We start from the raw sequence: 26,844 nt of genomic DNA, 5'->3' as shown, positions 1-26,844 counted from the left end.
TCTCTTCCTCAAGAGCAAAATTCCTGAAGCAGCAATCCCGATCTCTCCTATAGCAACTTTGGCTTAAGGAGTTTCTTCCACATCTCCTCTGGTGGAAGGTGAACTTGAAACACGCCATACACTCTGAAACTTCTGACTGCTTGGGAATCAAGCTCGCCATGCTTCCTGAAGATGATAATTCCATAAAAATTGAGCCAGTGCATCGTGAGGCTAGGTACAGTCCGAAATAACCAGAAAAGGATTTCCCCTGAGCTTGAGCTATTGGTATTTTTTCATTCTTGTTTAGTGTTTCTCTTTTTGTGTGGAATGGGCAAGAGATATTTTCAACCAATCCAGTATGAAATAAGTTTTAAGTACCTATTTTCAGTTAAAATTGGACCGTTTGAAGGCTACTTTTAAGGCCTGATTAAATATACCTATTGAATGTAGGTTTAATAAACAAATATAATGTTAACGTTTAGCTAACTACACAATGAGCAATATAAATAAGAAATTTAATTTTTTCATAATTATATCAACCAAAAAGGATTCTTTGGTATCCAAAACATTTTTTTATGTTTGGCTTGCTTTCGTATTTTAAAATGACGATCAATATGTTAAGATTAATAAGTACCGATAATTGTTTGTAATCTCAAAAACTGCATGCAAATAAAAGTTATAAAATGCCATGCTATGAAATAAGTATTGCAAGTACAGTACTTGCACCTTATTTGAGGTTGGTGACAAATTTCTGGTAACAAGTTGAGTGTTTAGTTCATTGTTGTCAAGTGTGTATGTCTCATCACCTATCAATAATCCTTGTCAGAAAGTCAATACCTATCTTATCTATAGACTGAAGGTTAATAAATACCAAATTCTACACAAGTTGAGTTCATTTCCTGACTTTCATCATTCAAAGCCATGGGTATGTTATAACTTGTATTAAGTTTCTATTTATAATTTTCCTTTACCTAAAAAAGGGCATATCATTTATTTAAGATTTTCTGTAACTTAACAAGTAGGTTACTAAAAGAAGATTAATACTTCTAACTTTCAAAATGTATTTGAATTATTGTTATCTTAGCACAGTTTAACAATTAATATATATTATATAATGTAAAAACATTATCAATCGGAAGGTGAAATGCAACATAACAAAAACAACGGTCAAGGAGTTTTGTATTTTAAGCTTTTAAAAATAGTTAGCTATGTGACCAACCAAAGGGCATAGTTTTTCACCTTTCAATGAACTTTTAAAACACATTATGATAATAAGGCACTTTCAAGAAATATTTTTTGATAAATGCAAAACTAAATAAGCTTTTTGATATTTTCTGAGAAAATAAGAAAAAAGTATTTAAAATCCATTATTGTAAAACCTTCACCTTATTTTAGTAAAAAAGTTATGTTACAGTATATTACAGTATGTAGTGCGACTATTTTGAATTTTTAGTTTTTGTTATCAAATTACTTGAGGTGAAAAATAAGTTGATTAAAGGTTTTGTATAAATTCATGGGTTCAATATATGACAAAGGTAGATTTTTTAAACATTAAATTTCTTTTGATGTATGTTCTTAACATATAACTTATCAATCACATAAATGTTCAATCAATTTAAATGTTTCCCCTCAATTAAATTTCTTTTCTGTAACAACAAATGTGAAATATGGGTAGTATCTTGATTTTATTTACTTTTTATAAAATCTTTAATGAAAGTTAGTTGTCAAAAAATCGTCACTTTGTTAGAGGTAACTTTACATAGGCATACATTTTTTTCTATTTCACTTTTTTCAGTCTGTACATATTCTAAGAGTACAGATCTCTGTTTTTTTCCATTATTGAGTCTAGACTATAAGAGTGAAACTAAAATGTTTTCAAAGGTATCACACACAAATATCACTGTTAATCTATATTTACCATTACAAATACACATTAACAAAGAATAATTTTAGGTACAATGTGTCTCTTATTCATCAACTGTCTCTGTTCAATACAAACACAAGTATTTTTTACCATCTTAGTTTCAAGAACTTAATTTAAGTATTACCTTTGTAGTACCTTTGTTGTTATTGCCGCCTGAATTCTTGTAGGTAAGAAGATGTCTGTGTCGTCCTATGCATTTCACCATGTGTGGCATCTTCAGAGGTCTTCTTGTGAATATATTTTCTTATCACCAACAATATAGTGTATATTTACAATAGATTTACACATACGCGGCGGCGGTCACTAGTATCGTGGTCGGGTCGATCGGACAATACGACGACAGATACAACGGCAGAGTCACAGCTTGAGGTCTTTCTTCCTCCGTTTCATTTCTTGGACTGGGTGTGTTGGCATTTGAGCCATTCAACTGTTGAGGATAGTTTGGACTTTCCTAGTTTATGGTTTGGCGGATGCTTTGATTTCTTTAGTATTGCCCGTTTGTGTTTCCAGTTTTGTCCGATTCAATGTTGCATATTAATTTTGAAATTGTAGAGCTCTCCTTTTTATTTATGAGGTTGTTCAATTCATTTGTATTTACATTTTTTGTATATTTGGTAGCAATTTTGTACTTTTGCTGATGGGTTTTGTTCATATAGTCGTGAGGAGATTGGGAAAGGTTATTGTGAAAGTTGGATTTTTTTTGTGCTTGGCTACCTTTTTTGTAGGGTTGTTATAATACAAAATCCACTCAAAACCATGTTGATTTAGGGAATTAGAGTCTTAAATCTTCATAAAACATAGATGTGTACTATATAGTTTTAACATACATATACAGTACTTAAAACAAAAGATTTCATCGTAGGAGAAAACTACGGATGGTTCCAGTGGAAGCCCCCCCAGCAATGTAGAGGCCAGTACACTTGGCGCAAGAACGCTCCGGGATTCATCCCACCTCGCGCCCTCCCTATAGGCCGAGACAAGGATGGGTCTAAGCTGTATGCCGGCAGAGCCCTACACCAGGGAGACCTCTTGCCAGCCAAGGTGAGGGCAGATGGCAATAAGGCGTATGTCCCGTACGGGGGATCGGAGATTGAAGTGCATCAGTTTGAGGTGAGCAACTAAAACAAGAATAATGAACAGTGTTAAGTGTTATGTTTGATGGCCACAATTTATATTTAAGTGTTTTAAATGTTTTAACAATTAATTGTAAGTTACCCTTTTTATTTTTCAATATATAATGCTAATTTTATACATCGAATAATTTTTAAAAAGAAAAAGTTACTGAAAATAAACTTTTCTGTTGGTTATTTTTTTAATATCAAACTTTTTTTGGGGGGGGAGCAAGCTGGCGTAGTGGTTAGAGCGCGGGACTTCAGTCCCTGAGGTCCCGGGTTCGATCTCCACCAAGTCACCAATGGATTTTATCTAAGTGATAATGCCGCAACCCCTAGGTCTAGCCTGAAGTAATGTGAAAAACAATCCCAGGCTCGTGCCTAGCGTCCTAGGACAAAAAAAAAAAAAAAAATCAAACTTTTACAATTAAGATGGGAACTGAATACTAAACAGGGTTTTGAAAATACCTTGTAGGTAATTTATGTTCTAAAATACAAACCAACAAAATTTGGTACATCCTTTTAGGATAAAATTTAACTTTTTGACATAGACTGTGGTTCCTACATGTGAAATGTTTGAGGTAGCCCTGAGTAAAAAAATTTTACTTCTCATTTGAAGTTTACCATTACCAAATCGTTGATTTTAGCCCATCTCTGGATAATCACGTCAATTAATTTTTCACATATATATAGTCATATTTACACTATTTACATCAAATTTTATTTCACAAAATTGAAATTATATATATCACATCAATTAAGAACAATACGTTGATTAAGGGGGTTAATATCATATCAATTGACAAGTTCCATTCCTGACCCTGACACACTCACAAATCATATGGGTTTGGACTATTTTCCCAAAAGCGGTACCTTCTCTATACCTCCTTCAATAATACCTCAGGCGTAGACGATAATATACAATAATAATAACAATAAGAAAAAATAGACTAGTGTGATGTTAATAAATATATTTTTAAATTAAATTTATTTGTTTGTTACTTTAAGAAGTGATATTTCAATCTTCTGTCTCAGTTTACAACAGTTTTTAAAGTTACTTTACTAACTAAACTAAATTAACAATGGTTACTATTCAAAAATGTATCATAAGCTAGAGGTTTTGTATTTAAAACTTCTATTATTGACCGAATGAGAGATCTTTGGAGCAGTTTTTCCACCTAGTTGTACTATGCTTGGTTATTCTTGTGGAGGTATCTATAAAGATGATCAGCTGTTTTTGGTGTCATTTCGGGATTAAAGATGAAGTAAATACTATTGCCATCTGTACAAGACTTTTTTTTCTAGTGTTAGTGTTAACACCTTTTTTACCCATATTGCACTGCACATGTATGAGTGTAAGGTGTGCTTGTTACGTTTTCGTTTGACTACTTTGACACATAACAATTACACATTCACACTTATGAATGCCTGTCTTGTATCAGGTTGACACAATGAAACTTCCTATGATAACTTATTTTGATTTAAAAAATGAATGTTGCCTTAGTGTGCTATGTTTTACTGACTTCATTATCGTGATCTTTATTAGAGTAATACAGTAACATTTTATTCAAGAAATAACAAAAAATCTTTTAGTTTTTCACTTGTGGATTGTTATAGATCCTCGCTAGCCACCACATTGCATGGCAACATTCACATGACGGTGAAATTAACAGCCAAGCAATGATTATAGGCCATACAACCAGCGGGGAGAACCTCTACATGGGCCGAGCCTTTTACGAAGGTACCATCACTCCTGGCAAGGTTAGTACACGAGAGAAGATATCAAATAAACTCAAGTATTCTATTTTGTTAGAATATAGGGTAAAGACCAATACTAAGTGTGCAATGCTTTTCAATATTTACTATGTAGTTGGTTACCTGCGCATCACAGAAAGTGAGGATGCAGAGAAAAAAAATCTCTTTGGTTTAATTTACTTAAAATCCATTTTCATAGCCCCAGGATTGCGTTTATATGACAAATGGCTAAACGTACCTTGTTAACAATCCTTGAAATGCAGTATCCAACTGCTACACTTTTTTACATTTTTTTCGACGGTTATTTATATAGCTCTGCCATCGTCAGGCTAACAAAAAGATCCACTTGATGTAGCGTCAGACTAAATAAAAAAAAATTACACCAAACATAATTTACTATAATTACTTTTATGAAACCTGCCTGATTTTTTCTGCAATTATTTAATTTCAGTAAGAATAGTCGATTTAGAATAATTTTAAATTGGCATTCAGTTGGGCATATTAAAGCATCAACTTCCATAATGTTTTTCTATTATTACTTTTCCCAGAGCCTTGTTATTTATCAGTAATTTTACTGCATTCTTAATTTTTTTTTTATTGGTGGTTGGGTGGTTCAAAGTTAAATTGGACAGAGTAGTGTTGGATTCCATGTTTTGGACTGTTGTTATCCTTTTTCTGTTGATATTAAGCAGTTCAATGAAGTATTCTTCCCACCTTAAAAGTATATAAATTATCTTTTCCTTGTCCTCTGCCTCTTCCATTGTTGCATAAATGATAACTATTGATTGATGGTTCAGAATGTATCACAGATTCAGCTAACTTCTCATTTACTGCAAAACATACTCCTCCATAGCATCTGTTTTTCTATTGCTAGCGTTCTTACATTTTAAGTGACAATTCTCCCATTTTCCAAGACCATTTCTTCTTGGTGTTTCATAACACTATGATCTTTATGAGACGAGTCTTCAATTCGACACCCGACCCCCAAATGACCAGAAGATTGTGATCAGAATGAGTCTCCTTCTCCTAGGCTAATCGCTTTAACTCTGCAGCTTTATGATTTGGCCTTGGTGTTACATCACCACTATCGTGTGCCTTTCTTCAGCCAACCCCTGTGACATTTCCTCGCCGTGACACACACTTTATGGCACTTTGTGGCTTTATGGGTGGGAGCCTGCCACAGTCACCCCCCATGTCCAGGTGCTGCCTTAGCCTGGGACTGCTTATTCGGGTTGTCCCGAACTGTGGGATACAGTGGTGCATTCTCTGTATGTGTTTCCACTTGATGGTGCCAATAAACAAAGCTGTTGAGTTGCATTCTCTTCAATTTTATGATTAATTTACTTACAAGTGCCAATCTAAGACTAGTTAGATAATAGCTACCGGTAACTGAATATGTGCATTTTAAATTTAGTATATATTAATTCATTAACCAGTATGTTTTTGCAGGTCCACCCAACTCATAGATGCCTTTACATTCCATACAACGGAAAAGAAATCAGTATCAAGGAATATGAGATTATGTTATTATTGTAAAGGCTTCAGTTAAGATGTAAGACTGTATTAAAATGCAAAATAAATCACAAAAGAACTTTATTTACATGACCTTTCATATGAAAAATATCTTCTCATTAGTCAACTTCTTTGGGTGACAATTTTAATTTGTTCCAAGAGTAAATCAGTAAAACATTAAACACAAGTATTTATATTTCTTTAATTTTGTCATGACACCTTGATCATCCTTAAAAACAACAAGACTAAACCTATAACGAGTTCAAGTACAGTTCTGACGTTCTCTAAAAATGCCCCTTTGTTGATAATTACCAGAAACAAAGTTGTTGTTTTTATTACATTTTAAGGCCTTTATTTATATATAATCTTAGAGTTTAGAACAGAGTCAAGCATTGGCATGCAATTAAGTAAATAAACTTTAAAATTCAGAAGATGTATCAATAAGAAATCTACAGCTCTTAATTTATTCTATATATTTAGCACTTTTAACACGTCTACCACTAGATGCATGGGGAGCGAGCTGGTCTAGTGGTTAGAGCGCGGGACTTGTGTCCCTGAGGTCCCAGGTTCAAATCCCACCAGATTACCAATGGATTTTATCTGAGTGATAATGCCGCAACACTCTAGGTTAAGGTATAATAGAAACAGGCTTTTCTATTGACAAATTCAAAGCCACAAAACATTTTAATAAATAACAATTAGAGGGCCCCACTTAAACTTGCAAATAATATTCACAGTTTAGTCGCTGTTCTTCATGGTCACATTTTCATATTAATTGTGACTTTGATAAGGGTCAGGGGCTGGATTGTAGCAGCATTGTAGCACGCTCAGAGGCAATTGGAGCAATATAGGCTACATATATTATAAACAACCTTTTTTAATAATATTTATGTTATTACAATTTAATCTGTATTAATTAACACAAGTAGAGGTAGAAACACTAAGATGTGGTTGGCGCCACTAAGATGATCAACAGACTCCAGCATGGATGAATGTAATTCCAATCACAGAATAAGTTAAGATTCACTAGAATTTCAAATAAAAGGGTTTAAGATTGTAAAAAGCCATTTTTCCTAGTGAGGTAAGTTTTTGTCGTTTGTCCGCTAGATTTGAGCGTGTGTGAATTTTTTCTTTTGGGCGTTCTTAAATTTTGCGTCTACACTCACAAACCCCGAACCTTGATGGATCATAAGGACACAAAGGAGGTGATGACAATTTATGGTCGCCAAAAATTCTGGGAAATGTAATGGAAGAATTTCAGATAATGATTCAAACAAGCATGAATGAAATGGATTGCACCTGACTGACATTGTTTTCTATAAGTAAAGGACATCTCACAAGTGTAGCTAACCATGATTAGAACATAGTTTTTTTTTCTTAAATGGCAAGAATTTACAAACATTTTAATGTAATAAAAGTAATAATTTACACAAAAACAGATGAGTAATGCTCATTTTAAAACTTAAGTTTTTTTTCCTTCGGTCACACTGTACAACAATATCTTCACAATACTATTATTGCAAGTGACATTTTGTTGCTGGGCTAATGGAGAAAAACAGATAAATTCTTATTTTCGGTTCAATACATGTTTAGTGTAAGAGAAACGACACATGTATGGTAAAAAAATAAAGAGGAATATTAAGGTTGATTACAAAATATTTATTTTTTTACTTTGAATTGAGTTTAACAAGAATTTTAACTTTACAACATGAGTAAAGTTATATTTTTAATTAACAAGTTCATTATGGAAACTGTTCTTTTCTACAGGCTTCTTATCACAAATATTTTATCAACTTTTACAATACAGATTGTTTCTTCTTTGTCATTAAAAATCACAAATTAATATTATATAAAAATATTTATCTTCACTGAAGGTCACAACAAAACCTAACAAAGAAACATAGTCTACATTAAGCATTACAACTAGTTAACAATAGGACAGTTAAAATGGAATCAGTTTTCACTTTTAACACAAACTTATAGACACAAGTTTTTTTTAAAGATAGAGGATCATTACTGATGTCAATATAACAACATTGTGTCAGAGCAGATAAAATGAAATAAGCTCCACTTAAAATACAAACTACCAAGCGTTTATTGATGTGTATATGCCCAATCATGAATGTAATTTAAAATTAATAATCACTGTTTGAGAACAGAGGAGCAGGTTTACCTTTGCTGAAATTTTTTTCAAAATTAGGATAACACCATAAACAGATGTGGATAGTGTTTAACATCTATGGAACCTAATTAATTATTTTCCTTTCCTGAGTATTTATTAACAGATAGTTTGATTATCCTGAGTAGCTGAGTGGATAGTACTAGCTAGAAATCACCACAAGGTTGCTGGTTCAACCCTGACTAAAGTCAAAAAGGGAACTCAGCTATCCTTGCTCATTAGGCTTTTAATATAACTATGCCGACTAAAAACAGCTGATCTTCGGCAGGAACAAAGCTGTCAACTTATTCATTCAACTATCATTGTTTACTCTTCTAGACATTAAAATAAGCACCCTACCCTGGAGTGTCATTAAAAAAATGTAATCTAATCTAAATAGTATTTAATTAAAAATATAATTTGATTTCTGTCTATTATTAATCTTTTTTAGTATAGTGTAATCATAATCAGTGTCCTCTTTTGAAATTGAGTAGTTAAATATAACTAGCTGATTTTGTTGTTTGGTTAATGGTACAATAATTGCAAACAATACAAACTTTGATCTTTAAGCAAAAGGGCTAGGTCAGGACATGATATTATAAAAGTAAGCTCACAAGCACATCAGATAAATATAACACAAATTAATAAAAACTGTAAATTATTAAAAATCCAACATTGATCAGGCTTTACTATAATATTTGATCTAGCAGTAAATCACAAGACATTTTAACCTAAACAATTAAATTTAACTATCCGTAAAACATGGAAAGGTCAAAAATGTACCTCAGACATCAACAATATAATGGAATAAAATGATACATCAAGAAAATCAATACAACAAACAGCTTCACTAAACTACAGAGATCCATTAAAACCATGGTATTCCCAAAAATAACTACTTCCCTATAGGGAAAATTCGCCATTAGAACAAGAATTTGTGTGAATCTGGAAGTACCAAATCTTCGATCAACATACTATAATGTTTGTATATTTAATATGAAGAAAATGTTGCTGGGATAGGATGTTACTGAGGCAATCTATTCAAGAAACGTTAACCTTTACATTTCTCCAAGTGAAAGTCATTAGTAAATTGAACTGCCAATAATTTTCTATAAAACATAATATGTAAACACTGAGTGTATTTAAAGATATAACTATTAAAATAATTATTACATTTGTGTGATGAAAACCAGGTATCTCTTGTGCAGTTACACATGCCAGGTCGGTTCTTAAGATCAACCCTAATACTGCTTGTATGTGTATGATGCAGTTATTTTCTGTAGCTTTCTGAAATGTATTTGCAATCAAAAACCTTTCAAAAATGAAATTCTAAGGGGTTATGCACAGAGAACTATTTAAAAATATTAAACAACAATACGCTGCATTTTCGCCAGCCAGGAAAACGATTAGGTAAAATCCATTGCTGAATCCATACAGAAAGTTTGGTCCTATTGCCTTTTCAGTTTTTGAGTCAGACTTCAACTAACTTTTAAATACATATCATGGGTGAAAGCAAGGATCTCTATAACTTCTTAGTTCTTACATATTTGAGCATTTGTAAAATCTTGCAACTAGTGTACAAATCAAGACTTAAGAAGCTTGAACTATCGACCGAGTATTAAAAATTGTTATCAGATTCAGTAATGAAGTTTTGAGACTTGTGATATGATATTTTACATTTATCACCCTAATCTTGCAACTATAAATGGACAAATACCTATTCTATGTACACTAATTTACAATAATTTATTTTAACCTTAAGTTAAAATATAAACATTACAATTTTGATTTGAAACAACATATTCTGAAGTAAAAATTCTTCCAAAAATACTGTTACCATACATTGATCTTGATGATAAAAATAATTAAAAGAATAATAAAATAGATATACATAATTATAACTAATTCAATATATATGTACAATTAAAATGTTAAAAAAATATATACTAAATATTTGATGTCATACAACATATTCTGCAGTCAAATTCTTATAAAAAATACTATTATACTGGTTTTCATTGTAAAAATTAATTAAAATAATAATTTTAAAATACATCATATGTTAAAAAGTATATGAAAGATTTGATTTGATAAGGCAAATCCTGCAGTCATATTAAAAAAAAAAATACTATTATCATAGACTGATTGGTCAAAGTAAAAAAGTTAAAAGATTAATATAATAAATTACATTAAATTGTTAAAAAAAATATGCTAGATTGTACAATACAAGAAAGACTACATATAACAGTTAAAGCTACAGACAACAAATCAGTGTAAAAGCTTGCACTGCAAGTACCATTGATAAATACACAAGAGAAAACTAATTTCAAATTCATGCAGCGTGTGTATGTTTATGTTATTAGCTAGTGCAGTTTAATTGAGCTGATAAGTTTTCTTAATTCTATTGAAAGATTAGTTGTGTCATGGAAGTTTGTTGGATGTGGGTGGAACCCTGCTATATCCTGGCACCCCCAACAGCCCCAGAGAGATCCTGCTCATAATCCTCAGATGGTGGTAGATCATAGCGTGCTGGACCTGAACCTGAACTGGAAGCATACCTGTAATCAAAACCACTCTTATACTGAAAAATTGCCATATATATTATTAATCCATATATTTAATATATAGATTCTTAAGATTGTCTGAACGACAAGTGTCTTCAGCGGCTGCTTCCGACATTTTCTCCTATTTGTATCCTGCATATTAAATATTATAGTTAGTACTAGTTTAGTGCTACTAGATTAGTATTAGTTTAGTTATATTATTGTTATTATCTTATAAATGGTCTCCTGAGAAATACACTTCTAAATTAAATTGGGGTAAAGGTGATAAAACTGAAGACATGATATTTATGAGATTTATGATATATGAGATTTTTTTCAAATCATTGTAAAAAAAACTTAGGTATGGGAGGAGTTATATATTCGGCGACTGTTTGGTAAATTTAAATTCTACAACCAAACTGGAACTAAGAACCACCAGTCAGCTAACACTGTGGTCTGTGACGTTCCCGTATTACGTTTTTCAGTAGGCCTATGGTTGTCAACCTTTTTCTATGGATTTACAGGTGTAATGAAATGAAATGAAAAATGAAATGAAATGAATGACTTGAAATTAAAAATCATTTAATTACACAGGCAAAGCCTGTAAATGGTATATGCCATTTCTTTAAAATACCGACAATAACAAGTGCTAAATGTATATTTAGTGAGTGTCTATGTGTGTGCAGGTTGTTAATATTCGACAAACATTGATTGTTGGGATTGATTTTTAATTTATGACTGCAACTGAAGATGAGCTTTCACATCTTGAAACATTTTACTACACAGCATGAGTAGCATTTGACACCAGGCAACTATGTAAGTAGATTTTCATCTAAAATTGTATGTGTGAGTGCCAGATGCAGTCCCTTTAAGCACTGGCGAAGTGAGGTCTACTTATCTGATTGTCTCACAGAGTAATTAAGGGATGAAGTGGGGGGAATAACAGTAACAGAGGTACCAAAATACACATGACAGACTGACAACACAGTCAATAATCACAATCTAAGTGGCAATGGCAGCAAAGGACGAAAGATGACAATAACTGAGTCCATTGCTTAAAGAATGGCGGATTTGCTGGATGGGTTAGCATATTCCTTCCTGAATGGGGGCAAAAGCAATGGTGGCGATTAGAACACCCCACCAAGTTTGTTCACTGGGCCCCCCTCTCCCAATAATCTTTAAAAACATTAACACAGGTATTTTGATTCAAGCTTGCACTTGGGCTTGGCACGGCATCTCCCGAGGCACCGAGGCGCCATCATTGTCTTCCATGATCGCGGTAAAATCCTGAATACCTTCATAGGTCACGGAAATTTTATCAACGTTGTCAGATCCCCAGGGCAAAATCTTGAATCCTTCCCACAGTCACATAAACATTCATCATTTATGTGATTGCAACCAAACCCAGGACATCTCCTGCGGTCGTGTAGACAACATCACCTTCCCCCCAGATCGCGGTCAAATCCTTAATATTTCCCGCGGGTACAGAAACATAATCTTTTTCCGCAATCGTGGCAAAATCCTAAATATCTCCCGCGAAAAAGATACAGCATCGTCTTCTTAGATAGCGTCAAAATCTTGAATATCTCGCACAGTCACGGAAACATTAATAAGGCTGGTTGTGTTGCTAGCCTAGTAGTTAGCGCCTCGGACTTTGGTGCGTGAGGGACGGGTTTTCAATTCCCGGCACATCCACAAAACTTTAATGGGTTTGGACCGCTTTCCCTTAAAAGTGTTTGAAATTACTTCATAACAAAAATGCCACTGGTGTAGATACAAGCAAAAAAAAAAAAAAAAATCGTCTTCTTTTATCATAGCAAAATTCTGTCTCCCACGGTCATGTGGACATCATTGTCGCAATCGCGACAAAATATTGAACATCTCCCATCTTTGGAGACATCGGTATTGTCAACCGCGAGGTAATGTTGATCTCTTCGACATCCGCAATCGCAGCAAAAGCGTAAATTTTTCATTCACGTGGTCTATCACAATTGTAAAAGCCTAACAACGAGCCTAACAAGTCTTCATCGAGCTCGATTTTTTTACTTTGTGCTAGATCTGAAGATCTCTCAAGGTTTAACCAAATTTTGTCATTAAAAACGTTTAGTAATATTCTCATATAAATATTGTTATGATAGGGCCGTATGGTAGGGCCCCTCGCGAGTCCGTGTCCCGGTAAAATTTCCTGAAAAATCCTGGTCAAGGCTTGCGGGCCCTCCCGGCCCGCTATCACCACCACTGGGCAAAGTCTCTTGTGTGTAGCCGGTTTGCGGAAATAGAGTCGTACTGTTAATCACTGACGCACAAGTAGTTTGCCATATCTGACGCATGAGCGCTAGTGTTATTGTGTCTTCCCAATAGTTGCAATTGACCCGTTCAGCTGACGGCATGGTAATTCAGTTGGCTAAGGCGTTGCACTGACGAGTGTGGCGTTGAGATACTTCTTCATGTGCAGGTTCCAATCCTGTACATGTGCAATCATGAAATACGAAGTAGTGTACATGAAGTATATAAGTATGTTTCATTTGTATACAAGTAAGTTTGGTAAATCGTTCTTTTATCACCAATTCATCCAAACTATATTCCGTAATCGCGGCACTAACCTCATCGCCTCCAACGATCATGGTCATTTTGTAATTTTCTCCCTCGTTTGCGGGAACATCTCAATCAGCATTAAGATAACATCTTCACGTTGTTAAGATTGGTCCCAAAAGTTGACTTGGTTGGCCTATTTCGGCAATATTGAAAATTATAGGTCACAAAAACTTTGAAGACATTTTCTTTTATCGGTAGAGCATTATTCACACAGAAAATATCCCAATTAGGTATTCAAATCCACAAATAAAGATTGGGAATACATTTTCAAACAATTAGTGTTTAAAACTTCTAGTTTGAAGCTAAGAGACACATCAATCACGTTAAACTATGAATATACTGAAAATATGTTAATGTACAGCCGTGCCCCTTGCTACCTGCTCGGTACTATTCTGGTAATGAAAAATTACGAGTCCTGGTAAAATTTTTTTTTTAATTTTTGGACTCTTCATCTTTGGACCTACCGAAATTGCTCCACCGGCGACCTATAGTTTGGGATCCGCTGGGTTAAGGTACTGACTTAACCCCTTTTGCCCATAAATGCGAGATTTAGTGACAAATAACACATATTTTAAAAGCTCTTTGAAAGATGATTTCTCATTTCACTCTTTAACATGATGTAAATTTTGTTCATTGGTGCATTTAAAAATATTCTGAGTTTTCAGCAAACTGTAGATCAGACGGTAGCCCAAGATAACTATTTTTGCCTTAGAAATTAAGAAATCACAGCATAACACAAGCTCACTTGTGCTGTTACCGACCCGACAGCTTGATGTTCACAAAACTTCCATACTAAATATGAAATATGTTACGTATTGTAAATAAAATAATGAGTGTACTTTTTGTTTGAATTGAAACAATAAGAAACACATTTTACCTTGAAGTCCATCCATTGTGGTGTGGCATAAATCCGACAGTGTTCTGGTAGCTGGGAGGATACGGGAAGGCAGCAGTAGGGTAAGAAGGAGGGGAAGTGGTGGAAGGGTACAATGGAGGAGGAGATGTATAAGGAGGGGGGCAGGTTGGGGGAGCTTGAGGATGATGTTGGGAAGACTGTTTGTACAGATTAACCGATTCTTTTACCCTTGCCACAGTAACCTTGGCTGCTTCACCACCTACGGAATAAAAAAATATATTAGATTATATTCATTAAGGAAACATCAAGGTGCATATTTTAAGGGGAAGATAAGTGAAAGATGAGGATTGAATGAATGAGATGATAGTAAGTGACTAAGATCAGCATGCTCATGTGTACAATCTATTAAAGGATGATTATGGATAGCTGGGTCCAGTTTATAAGAGACTTTATACCATTTAAGGGAATAAAAAAAATATTGAAATATTAAAAATAAACAAACAATGAGAGTCAGAAATGTTAAAACTTTGCCCACGATGTGTAAATTATGCCTATTATTCACTTGTTTTACCATTGCTTATATGTAGTGTACTGTGAAATGTATTTTGAAAATAAAGTACTAGTTGAATTGGATGCATTGCATGACTTCCAAGTGCCATGACCAATGATATAAGTCAGTGTCACGACGTCCTATATAAAATATTTGTCTGTTGCACGACGTACAAATCTCATCATGTCCAAAAGTACAGTAACTGCAAGAAACATAATAATAATAATCTTTATTGTCATTCAGCACCATAAAATTACAATAGACAACGTCTAAAGTCAGGACACAAATATGACATCATGCTTAAATCTATATCATCTTATGAAGCACATTGAACATTTTATTGCATAAACTGTACATATAGGAATATTATTTAAATTTAAAATTCTAAGATGGAATGCTCTTACCCAAATCTATAAAAACTAAACAATTTGTAAAAAGATTTTTAGTCATGCAGGCTGCCTACTAGTGGCCAATAGTGTTAAGAGTTCAGAGTAATTATTTGTGTTTTAAAAATCGTCTATAGAAAAAAAGGCTTTGCTAATTAATTAGCCACCTTGATAATGTCGAAGGCCATTATGCCTATTTATGGTGAACACTACAGTATTTAGCTCTGTTAGATTCTGGGGCAACTATAAGCTTGATCAGTTCAAAAGTGGCAGAACACTTGGTAAGTAGCGTAATTAGGCCTAAACCAATTTCGATCGTAATTCAGTTAGTGGACGGTACAAAAACCGAACAAACGGAACTTTTTGAGTTTGAAGCATCGATTGACAATAAGGAAAGTTTATTACAGGCAGTCCATCTACCTTCACTTACTAGCGACGTTATATTGGGAATAGAAACACTACATAAGCTAGGATTAATCACGTATAATGTCGAAACGTGCCATTTGAAACAAGATGGCTCCACAGACGTAGAACTGGGCAAGTCAAAGATAGGTTCTATTAAAACTCTTACTGAGGATCAAGAAAATCGATTTCAGTCGTTTCTAAAGGATGAATTACCATTGTTTGATCAGGTATCGGGAAGAACTAACCTCATAGAACACAGAATTAAATTAAATAAAGGCGTAACTCCCATTAAAAAGCGAGATTACCCACGTATCCTGCAATGCAGCAGGTTATTAAGGAGGAAATATCTCAAATGCTTAGAGACGGAGTAATTGAGAGGTTGAATAGTAGTTGGTCCTCACCCGTTGTATTAATCCGAAAACCCTCAGGACGTTATCAATTTTGTATCGATTTCCGATCATTAAATCAGGTGTCAGAGCTTGATGCCTATAACCTACCTCGTATCAACTCTATCCTAGAGAAACTTAGGTCTGCCAATTTTATTACTACATTAGATCTCGCAAATGGTTACTGGCAGGTTCCATTAGCAGAGGAAAGTAAGCCCCTAACAGCGTTAAGTATTCAAGGCTTAGGGTTGTATCAGTTTACAGTTATGCCATTTGGTCTTCACTCTGCGCCGGCCACTTTTCAACGGCTCTTAGACCAAATAATAGGACCGGAATTAGAACCACGAGCTTTCGCTTATTTGGACGATTTGATCTTAGTTTCTCAAACATTTGAAGAACACTTAGAGCTCTTAAAAGACGTTTTCCAACGGCTACGTACTGCTAGTCTTAAACTTAACAATGAGAAGTGTAAGTTTTGTCAGACAGAGCTGAAATATCTAGGACACATGATAAATTCAGAGGGTATAGGAACCGACCCCGACAAAGTTAGAGCTATCGTCGAGTATCCGCGCCCAACGACGGTAACACGTCTTCGTTCATTCTTAGGCCTTGCGTCATGGTACCGGCGATTTATAGATAAATTTTCAAAGATCGTCGCTCCTCTCACTGGCCTCTTAAAGAAAGGTGTGAAGTGGAATTGGAGTGAGAAACAAGAGAAAGCCTTTTGCGAGTTGAAAAATCGTCTCGTTTCGGCACCTATTTTATTGTGTCCAGATTTCAGTCAAACATTTAAACTGCAGGTTGACGCGTCAGATGAGGGCCTCGGGGCTTCCTTAACTCAAAAGAGAAATAATGCCAAAGTTGTGATCGCGTATGCTAGTAGACTTCTGTCCAATACTGAACGAAAATATACCGTTACAGAAAAGGAATGTCTCGCTTTAGTGTGGGCCGTTAAAAAGTTCCGACCATACCTAGAAGGGTACAAATTCGTAGCTGTAACGGATCACATCGCCCTCAAATGGTTACTGCGACTCAAGGAACCGTCCGGCCGCTTGGCTCGTTGGGTATTAGAAATCCAACAATACGAATTCGAGGTCGAGTATCCTAAGGGAACGGCTAATAGGGTCGCTGATGCACTATCACGAAATCCCATTGAGCACCCGTGTGAAGATGTTCGAACAATGGTTTGCCCAATAATTGCGCAAACAGACGAAATTATCGAGCAGTCGGAACCAGATCATTGGTACGACACTTTGTTTAAAAAAGTAAACAAAAATCCGTCTTCGTATGAGAAATTTACAATCCGGGAAGGCAAGTTGTATAAGCTTGTCCGAAGAACCGGAAAATCGGGCGTGATGACGGAAAGCTGGAAACTTTGTGTTCATGCGTCAGACCGAATGAAAGTACTACACGAGACCCATGACTCACTTACTGCCGGTCATTTTGGGTTCAAGAAAACGGCGTCCCGAGTCGCTGAGAATTATTTTTGGCCGGGTTGGAGAAAAGAAGTTAGGCAATATGTAAAGACTTGTTCAAGCTGTCAACGATTTAAAGTCGAACAAGTAAAACCAGGGGGTCAAATGCACTACCGTCCACCGGGTGTACCGTGGCATACGGTGTCCGCAGACTTGCTAGGACCGTTACCGAGATCTAGAAAAGGAAATACATTCATAATCGCTTTCCAAGATCAATACAGCAAATGGGTAGAGATGGCACCTCTGAGATGTGCCACGGCCAAAAACGTGACGGACAAATTTAAGGAGTTGGTACTACTACGATATGGGGCACCCGAGACATTAATAGTTGGTAATGGTACCCAGTTTTGTGCGAAACTCTTCCAAGAGATGGCTAGGGATTGGAACGTTTCCTGTCAACACACGGCCCCCTATAGTCCTCAAGGCAACCCGATTGAACGGCGAAATAGAGTGATTAAAACCCTCGTAGCACAGAGTGTTAGGGGTGATCACAGGACGTGGGACGAACACCTTCGCGAGATTTCGTTCGCGATAAATACAGCTACCCATGACTCGACACAGTTCACGCCGGCAATGCTATGTTTCGGCCGCGAGCTTCGAACGCCTAGGGCGTTACACGGACCTTCATTTGAACGGACTTCGGAGTTAGGCGAGGCAGAGCGTGTGGAACAACACGCCCAACGGATGCAACGGTTTAAAAGGTTGTACGATACCACACAACGGAACCTACAAACTGCTTTTAACGTACAGGCTAGACATTATAACTTGCGGAGGAGAGATGTGCGGTATGACGTAGGTCAGTCCGTCCTAAAACGAACTCACGTACTTTCGTCGAAAGCTGAAGCTATCGCGAGTAAATTGTCGCCAAAGTATGAGGGGCCCTGGGTTATCACACGTCGATCAGGGTACAATTTGTACGAAGTAAAAGATCCAAATAGTCGTCGCAAACAAATTGTCCATGTTAAGGATCTGAAGCTTTTCCTTGATAGGAGTGAAAATAATTAACGATCAAGAGGGGTTAGATCAAGTATCCTGTAACTAATATGTACTAACAACTGGGTTCTTGGGATCATTTACATGCTCTACTGCCGAGTTCTAATGCTTTTTTTTTTACATTTGCAGGGTTTCATCTGGCTTTCACTTGACGCATTGCGCATTTCACCACGCTGCTCCATCCATCCTTGCGGTTTGGGCGACGACCTTAAGATGGCAACCATTCGGCCACAAATTAAAATGCGGGATTCCGAATTGCAGGGCTTAATAGGCGATGGATTAGTAGATGGAGTGACCCTAAGTTCATATTTTCGGCTAATCGAACGCCGTAGCAGGTACTATCACACGATACCTACTACCTTTTGACACCGTATTCCTGAGAGACTGGAAGAACGGGGGCATTGAGAAGACCAAAGGGCGAATTCGGGAAATAAAAATTTTTCAAGAAGAAATTTTGTTGTTTCCGCTACACTTACCGAACATTGGTCAGAACGGACATTGGGCCCTGGTCTACGTTCGCATCAGGGACAAGACTATCCAGGCATATGATCCTCTCCACCTTCCTAGGTTAGACGAAATGAAGGAAATCTTCGTATTCCTTCGAGAAGTTGCCCGGCTCCAGTACGCGAGTTTTGATCCCGGCGACTGGAAGATGCTTCAGACCCCACCACAAGCACCGAAACAGCAAGACTCGGTGTCATGTGGTGTATACGTTTGTGCTGTGGCGGAACAAATATCGAAAAATAATGGGTTAATAGGGGACGTACTCGGAGATGTCAAGACTCTCCGAAAGGGGATAGGCGCGGCCATCCGAAGGGGACGTCTCAGCGATGAAAATTTTGAGATAATAGAACCATCGACAGCTAGGGAAATCGAATTAAGATTTGTGGGAACGGAACAGGCACAAATGACGCGCTTGGGGGTCACAGGTCCGGCCGGGAAGGAAGTCGTCTTCCAAATGGAAGACAACGTGAGTTTCAGTCATTACAAACAATTCAAAGAAGCCCCAAAATTTGTTAAAACGAATCCTAAGAGAGAAGTATCGGTGTCCCCCGTCCTGACACTTATGGTTGATGATGATGATCTTCGGGTGGTGAACGACCCTTCCATTATCGAGCCACCACCGGATCCAATATCACCTCTTCCCCCATCCCCTAAACCATTGCAACAGTGTGACAAATCGCCCGGAATAGAACGAGAAACGTACGCGAGGGGGCAATCCCAAAACGACAAGGCATCTGAGACTATTGGCTAACGACGACGACGAAAATCCAAACATTACAAAGTCCGACGCTGGAGAGAAGACGGAACATGGTACCGCGAAAAAGTCTTGAAGCCTCAGTTTCGGAGGCAGGATGATTGAGGATTTTTTTTTGTGTTCAGAGAAAAAATTTTTAGTTTCAAGAAGAGTTTTCGTTCTTTTTAATGTCGTGAGTGACATTACTTATAGGAAGATCTAAGTTTGTTTATGCAGGGATGTTGCATTAAAGAATTTTGTTCCTGAAGTAAGAGAATTTTTTTTGTTGGTTTTTTTTCACCCCGAACTAAGAAGGGGGTGTAACGGTCAAATATTGAGAGTAGGACCGTTGCCGTTCGCAATTCAAATAGCGCGGGGTTGTAGTTCACCGAGCGGCCACGCACTGCACCAGCGTCGCGACCCCTATATAAGGAGCACGGGACAAGGGCTAATCACTTGAGCGCTGAGCGAATAGCTAGCAACATCTCTCCCTGGTAAGTGGAGTGGAGTACATCGCGAAACCTTAGGTCGAGGGCGGAATAGCCCGGTAATAACCAGTGGTTGAATAACCCTGGAAGCGTCGAATACTAGGGTTAGGCTGAGGGCGGAATAGCTCTCGGACCGCGTATATTGCGAGACGATAGGTCGAGGGCGGAATAGCCCGGTAAATAAGCCAGTGGTGAAATAACCCTGGTAGCGTCGAATACTAGGTGTTAGGCCGAGGGCGGAATAGCTCTCGGATCCGCGCATATACATCGCGAAACCGTAGGTCGAGGGCGGAATAGCCCGGTAATTAGCCAGTGGTTAAATAACTCTGGTGTCGTCGAATAGTAGGTGTTAGGCCAGGGCGAAATAGCTCGTGGACCCGCGACAATCGAATCGGTTAATTCTAAGTATAATTGGTTTTAATTCCAAAAGTAAAACACGGTATATCCATTAAGTAGAGGTTTTATTTTATTTTCGAAGTTAAGATTTTAGTTAATTACGACCAGTGTTTCACTCACGGAATTAACGCCTAATTATTAATTTGTTTAAATTAGGGCCTAACCCGGGCAGTGATGAATGTGTCATTTACTGAAAGCTGATGCTTTAACGACCATATCTGAGCTCATATTTTAAAACTTAATACTATTATTATTACTACTAACCCTGGACTAACTCAATTAAATTAGCTATCCGAGGCCGACAGTACAATTTTGTCCCAGGACGAAATTGCACCGTCACAATCTATACACCAATCTCCTTCTTCGCCTGGCACCTTTTTCAAGTACCGTATTGTTGAAACAATATTTGTTTAGTGAACTCAGAATAGCGCCTTTGCAGATGTCACTTACATTATTGTTTAAAGTTTCACTTGAATATATTATATATTGTGAACTATAATGGGCCATTCCTAAAAACCATAAAAAATGAAAACAGGTGTCGATCATTTGCTTTTACTAGATGGCAGTGTAAAGAAGTAAAATTCTCTTTAGTATATAGTATCAAAAACATCTGTGTTAGACTATATCCCATCACCAAGACGAACGCTGGGTCGAGATCATCTACCGCGACAATGGCAACGTCGTTATCATCTCTCATGATCACGGATACATGATGGTCATTTACCACCAACGCGATTTACGTGATACAATGTAAAAAGATAACAAACGGCAATTTGTGGCATATTGCATTGGTTGATATAACAATTTGTATTTGTACAATTACTAGCTTTGAAGTCCAGAGGTGAGGTTTTCAAAAGTAAATATTGATTGGTTTAAATAGCAGGATGAGAGAACTCACAATGTTTTTTCTACATTACTGTGAAATGACCTGTTTTCGATACATGTTTATCACCTGCAAAAATTCATCATTACATTGTTTACTAGGGAAAAGAATATTAACTATGCAAAAGTAATGTTTACTATCTTTTTTGGATTTTGCCGACATAAACAAACAAAGATTTGTTATTGTTTCGTCAACTATTTCAATTTCAAATAACCAAAACTGTACAACCAAAGGAAATATTAACTTTAAATTGAAGTCATCGACCTAAAAAATGCTATGAGTTTTTTATTGTTCCTAACTGTAATAAATATCCAATGTCTGTTTTAATTGAGAAAAATATTTTACACAACACTACATTGTTTTAACTTACTAACTAACTTCCCACGCAAGGATTTAGTCCAGAAAACAGCTGTTTGCTGCCAGCTTAATCAAATGGGGCTTCATTACGTACTACTGTACTGTAATGAGTTTTTACGGACACAAACCAGCTGATTATATTTGGCAATGAGTGGTTATAAACAAAAATATAACCTACAGGTTATGAGTAGTGATTGTTGACTATTTGTCTGTGGAAATGAGGGTTTGTACAGATGTTTTATTGTTAAGTTATCTTAGAGTAGTAGGCCGTAAAATATCGTACGTCACTCGTCCAAAATGTGTTTACCTGACTCTTTGGTAATCCCGCACTCGACTTCGTCTCGCACGGGAATGACCACACTCGTCCGGTATCCACCTAAATCCAGGACTAGTAACGTAATATACTATAGTATTTGTAGTGTAGTGAAAAGTATCATTCAAAACACGAGTGAAAGTGGGTCTATTCATATTCTTGACCATTAAAAGTGCTCGATAAATCACACTTTAAACATATGGTCTCAATATGTAATATCTCACTTCCTACTCTTGTTATGAAGTATACTACTGTATTACCTTGTGATGACATTCTTAATGTAAACAAGCAGAACGGCAAAATTCTTATTTCACCATATTTCAGACAGCTGATCCGAACAAATTAAATATCATATTTTGCCCACCTATGTCTTAGGTTTGGTTTATTTATTCTAGATTGTGTCACTGATTGTGGATTTAAGTAAGATTCCAAACCGTTTCTATATCAATCATGCTTTTTCCTTGATTTTTTAAAGTGTAGTGGGTCTTTTGAGACATTTTTAAGGCAACAGTGGGGAAACTACAAGGTTTACATGTATTAAAATATTTTGATATTTATATTAATTAACAAATTAAAAACTAACAATTAACAACAAAAAATAATTATGTTTGGATTAGGCTTTCAAATACATGGTACATTTATTAAAAATCCAAGAGAACAATTTTTTATATCATATTTTAACAGTATACAGAGTAGAATTCCTTTTTTGAACTGTGCAATTGAATGTCCTTATGTTGGAAATAGGTACTGTTATTTTACCTTAAAATAGTTTGCACTTAACATTGAATTTATTTTATTTCAATAAATGTTGTGTTTGTGTTTTACTACACTGCTTAACAAATTAGGGGATGCGGAATACTATACCCCGGAAAACCACCCCCCAGGTGAAACGTGGCATTACTAAATCTGCCAACTAACCAATATGGTAGCTGTGGAATACCGCAACTGGAATACTACCCCCCCTTGCAAAATGTGATGCTACTGTATGTAATTGTAATTTTAGTTCAAGTAATTCCGTTCGATAACAGATAAGGCATTTGGGGAATGTCAAACAGAATTTTGAAATGTTACAGCAAGTTTGGTTGGTTAGGTTAGGTTAGTTTAGGCATGACAACAAAACTTGAGCGTCCACGACTGGAAAACTGCCCCCTCGATCTCTTGACGTCAACATGACGTAGGAACCAGCTTGAGGGGTAGTTGTTCGGGGGGCAGTCTTCCAGTGACCCTCAAATTAAACAATTAAACCAATGAAAATATGCAATATAATACTGTAATTTTAATTTGCTTATTTAAGTAGATTTAAAACATTTTTATTATTATAATTATATTAATATTAATTCAGATAAATGATTAAAATCAAAAATTTCAATTTAACATATCAAATTACGTCAATGTTTTTGTAATTCATAAAGTGGAATAATGTAATAAATAAATAAATAAATAAAAATGCCTTTATTTATTAAGCGATTCTCAGTACAAATACTGCTTCTCAGAACAACTTTCGTCAAAAACAATATAAAACTAACAACAAATAAATAGAGCAATAACAAAACAGAAACAAGACAATATGAGTAACAATAATTAACCATCAGTGCACAATTCTTTGATCTTAACTCTAAATGATGATAAAATGTATGTAAAATGTATGTATTTATTTTGATTTATGAAGTAACTTATTTTTTTAGAAATCAACTATGCAAACATACCAAAATAAATATTGCTTCATTGTACATAGTACTTAGTTTTCATATATAGTAAATTTTGAGATTTTGCGATAATTAGTTCTAATTCTAACCATATAGAATAATTTTAAACATAAGATTAAGCTGTTGACAAATTGAAACAAAATTGGTATAATACGTCTAGTTACCTGTGATGCAAAATGTAGCACTAAAGTCGGTAAAACAGTGTGCAGGTGCTCCGGGCATCTTGCAACTCAGCAGCTTTGGACATAGTGCAACTGCTACCTTTTTTAAGAGTGTAAAATGCGCTGTTCATTACGACCAATCTCATGACGTCCAGAGCTTGTAGAAAGACTATGTTCATTGCAGTTACTGTACTTTTGGACATGGTGAGCTTTGGACGTTGTGCAACAGTGAAATATTTTATATTGGATGTTGTGAAACAGCTCAAAAACTATATTTTGGACGTTGTGACACTGACTTATATCATTGGTCGTGGCACTTGGACGTCGTGCTACGCTCCCGTTGAATTGAGTTAAGCAAAAAAAAATTAAATAACATTTAGTTGAAAGAGTAACTTTTTGAAGTTTCAAAATTAACTGACCTCTATATCGAACGCTATGCATGTTTCTGGAGCTATCCATCTCTGGTATATCAGTTACCACATTCTTCTGACCATCAAAAATCATGATCGACTTGTGAGCTTGCTCCATATAAGCTGCAGTTAGTTTCAACAAACTCTCTTTCAGCCTTATTAACTTTACTGCTTCATTCTCGTGAGTTCTTTCTGTAACTGTAAAGTACAAACATTTCTTGTATGAGAATATTTTCAAGACAAGACATGTTAGCAGGAGCAAACTCTGCTATTTTTTCAATGCAAGTTTCATGTTGTATGGAGATTTCTTCGTTACAACTAGTAGCCTAGACATATCTTAAATTTCAGGTAATTTCCTCTTCGCTAATTTAGTAAACCTTTGAAAAATCTTCGTAATTCAACCAAGGAAGGGCTTGTGATGATAAAACACAATCAACAGCTGAAGCAAATAAGGTTGATAGACCAGCTTTCTCATTATTTTAAGGTTTAGTGTTAGTTTCCATTAAAACCCAAGTTGAAACTATCTATAAAATAAAAAATCTAAATTGATTACTAATTTTCCTATCAATTACTTGCTAAAATTCAATAGCTTCTCTTGTCACCGGTAATGTTAAACGTTGTCTGCATCTAGCGATTTTATTTTATCTGACAGTAATCATAGAGTAGCAAATGAAGGAAATGAGAGCCAAAAATGTGGATAACACTCAGATAATGGCCTCCATGTCCATGCAACGTTGTAATATGTAATGAAACAGCTGCGACCAGCTGTATGAAGCCAAAAAAGTAGTTAAGCCTAATTTTCTTGAAAATTTAAGTTTGAAAGAGGAAAGAGGTTGTTTCACGTAAGGTTGTGATAAAAATCATCACTATCTCAATCAATGTTAATGTAGCGAGAAAAGTAGCTAAAATTCCGCTACAACTAATTAAAAATGTAGCTAGCTACAGCTAAAGCTACAAAATCTTAAAAGTAGCGTAGCTACAGCTAACGCTACAAAAAAAGTAGCGCGCCAATGTAGCGTCGCTACTTCCCAACACTCTCCATATATACAGGGTGTTTTTTTAAAAACTTGCATCTTTATTTATGTAAAAACCGCAATAGATAGAAATATGCAGTTTGCGGTAATCATCTATTGACGTAGGGGGCCCAATCGTTTTGAATTCAACGTTACATTCACATTCCCCCCCTTTCCCCCCCTGCCCCCAACTTAATTTTTTTAAATAGCAAGGTACCTCTTGTGACATATCAAATGAAAGAGCATAAAAAAAGAAAATGTTTGATGAAAAAAAATTAAAAATCGGTTCATAAATTTGCGAGATATTTCCACCCCCCTCCCCGGAACTTAATTTTTTTTTAATAGCAAAGTACCCCTTGTGACATATCAAATGAAAGAGCATGAAAAAAGAAAATGTTTGGTGAAATTTATTTTTCATTTGATATGTCACAAGGGCGGGAACCTTGCTATTAAAAAACATGTTATGGGTAGGAGAAAAGGGGGGGGATTATCTCACAGATTCATGAGCCGATTTAAAAATCTTTTTCACCAAAAGTTTTCTTTTTTCATGCTCTTTCATTTGATATGTCACAAGGGGTACCTTGCTATAAAAAAAAAATAAGTTCCGGGGAGGGGGGGGGGGTGAAAATATCTCGCAAATTTATGAACCGATTTTTAATTTTTTTTCATCAAACATTTTCTTTTTTTATGATCTTTCATTTAATATGTCACAAGGGGTACCTTGCTATTTAAAAAAATTAAGTTGGGGGCAGGGGGGAAAGGGGGGGAATGTGAATGTAACGTTGAATTCAAAACAATTGGGCCCCCTACGTCAATAGATGATTCCCGCAAACTGCATATTTCTATCTATTGCGGTTTTTACATAAATAAAGATGCAAGTTTTTAAAAAAACACCCTGTATTATGATAAGTGTTTATATGTCCAAGGAAACTATGTTGAAAAGTAGAGGAAAGACTTAGTTTTAAGATGTATGTAACAAAAATGTTGTTTCTATTTCTGTGTTTAATTTATAGAAAAACGGAGGTTAGTTTCCAAACTGACCTCGTATATAGTTCACAAAAGCCATACACTACGAGTTACAAAGCTATATTTTAAATAGCTCTATTTAAGAAGTAGTCTATATTTTAAGAATTCAAAACATCCTAATCCTTGATGTTTAAAGTAACAGTGACAGTGCAACCAAATCTGTTAAATTTAAGTCTAATACTCTGCCATATAACAAATCCAACTTTTGAAATGTAAATACAAAAT

At 35.7% G+C, this 26,844-nt stretch overlaps 2 protein-coding genes across 3 annotated transcripts in view; one reads left to right on the top strand and one right to left on the bottom strand.

Annotated features, from left to right (window-relative positions):
* The first annotated feature begins 885 nt into the window (after nt 1-885).
* Nucleotides 886-6,361, top strand: LOC128982211 (natterin-3-like). 2 transcript variants are annotated; one of them, XM_054401275.1, is made up of 4 exons: nt 886-904; nt 2,766-3,013; nt 4,633-4,776; nt 6,220-6,361. In XM_054401275.1, the coding sequence occupies exons 1-4, from the start codon at nt 901-903 to the stop codon at nt 6,304-6,306; spliced, it is 483 nt and encodes a 160-aa protein (XP_054257250.1). In that variant the 5' UTR covers nt 886-900; the 3' UTR covers nt 6,307-6,361. The 2 variants fall into 2 exon arrangements, with proteins under 2 accessions (XP_054257250.1, XP_054257249.1); XM_054401274.1 differs by lacking the exon at nt 886-904 and adding an exon at nt 2,658-2,662 and having other exon boundaries at nt 2,765-3,013.
* Nucleotides 6,362-10,581: 4,220 nt separating this feature from the next.
* The window catches only part of LOC128982210 (uncharacterized), a 32,751-nt gene continuing 16,488 nt past the window's right edge, over nt 10,582-26,844 (bottom strand). Inside the window, exons 4-6 of the mRNA XM_054401272.1 lie at nt 24,590-24,778; nt 14,456-14,693; nt 10,582-10,998 (exon numbers count right to left, since the gene is read on the bottom strand). Of these exons, the coding sequence (XP_054257247.1) occupies nt 10,896-10,998; nt 14,456-14,693; nt 24,590-24,778 (530 nt within the window). The 3' untranslated portion in view covers nt 10,582-10,895. The remainder of the gene's footprint in view (nt 10,999-14,455; nt 14,694-24,589; nt 24,779-26,844) is intronic.

The sequence above is a fragment of the Macrosteles quadrilineatus genome, unplaced genomic scaffold (assembly GCF_028750875.1).
Source record: "Macrosteles quadrilineatus isolate MER2022 unplaced genomic scaffold, UCM_ALF_1.0 Scaffold_193__1_contigs__length_202579, whole genome shotgun sequence".
In the NCBI taxonomy this organism is placed as follows: Eukaryota; Metazoa; Arthropoda; class Insecta; order Hemiptera; family Cicadellidae; genus Macrosteles; species Macrosteles quadrilineatus.
The sequence above is the reverse complement of the archived record's forward strand: the minus strand, read 5'-3'. Positions and strand labels throughout refer to the sequence as shown.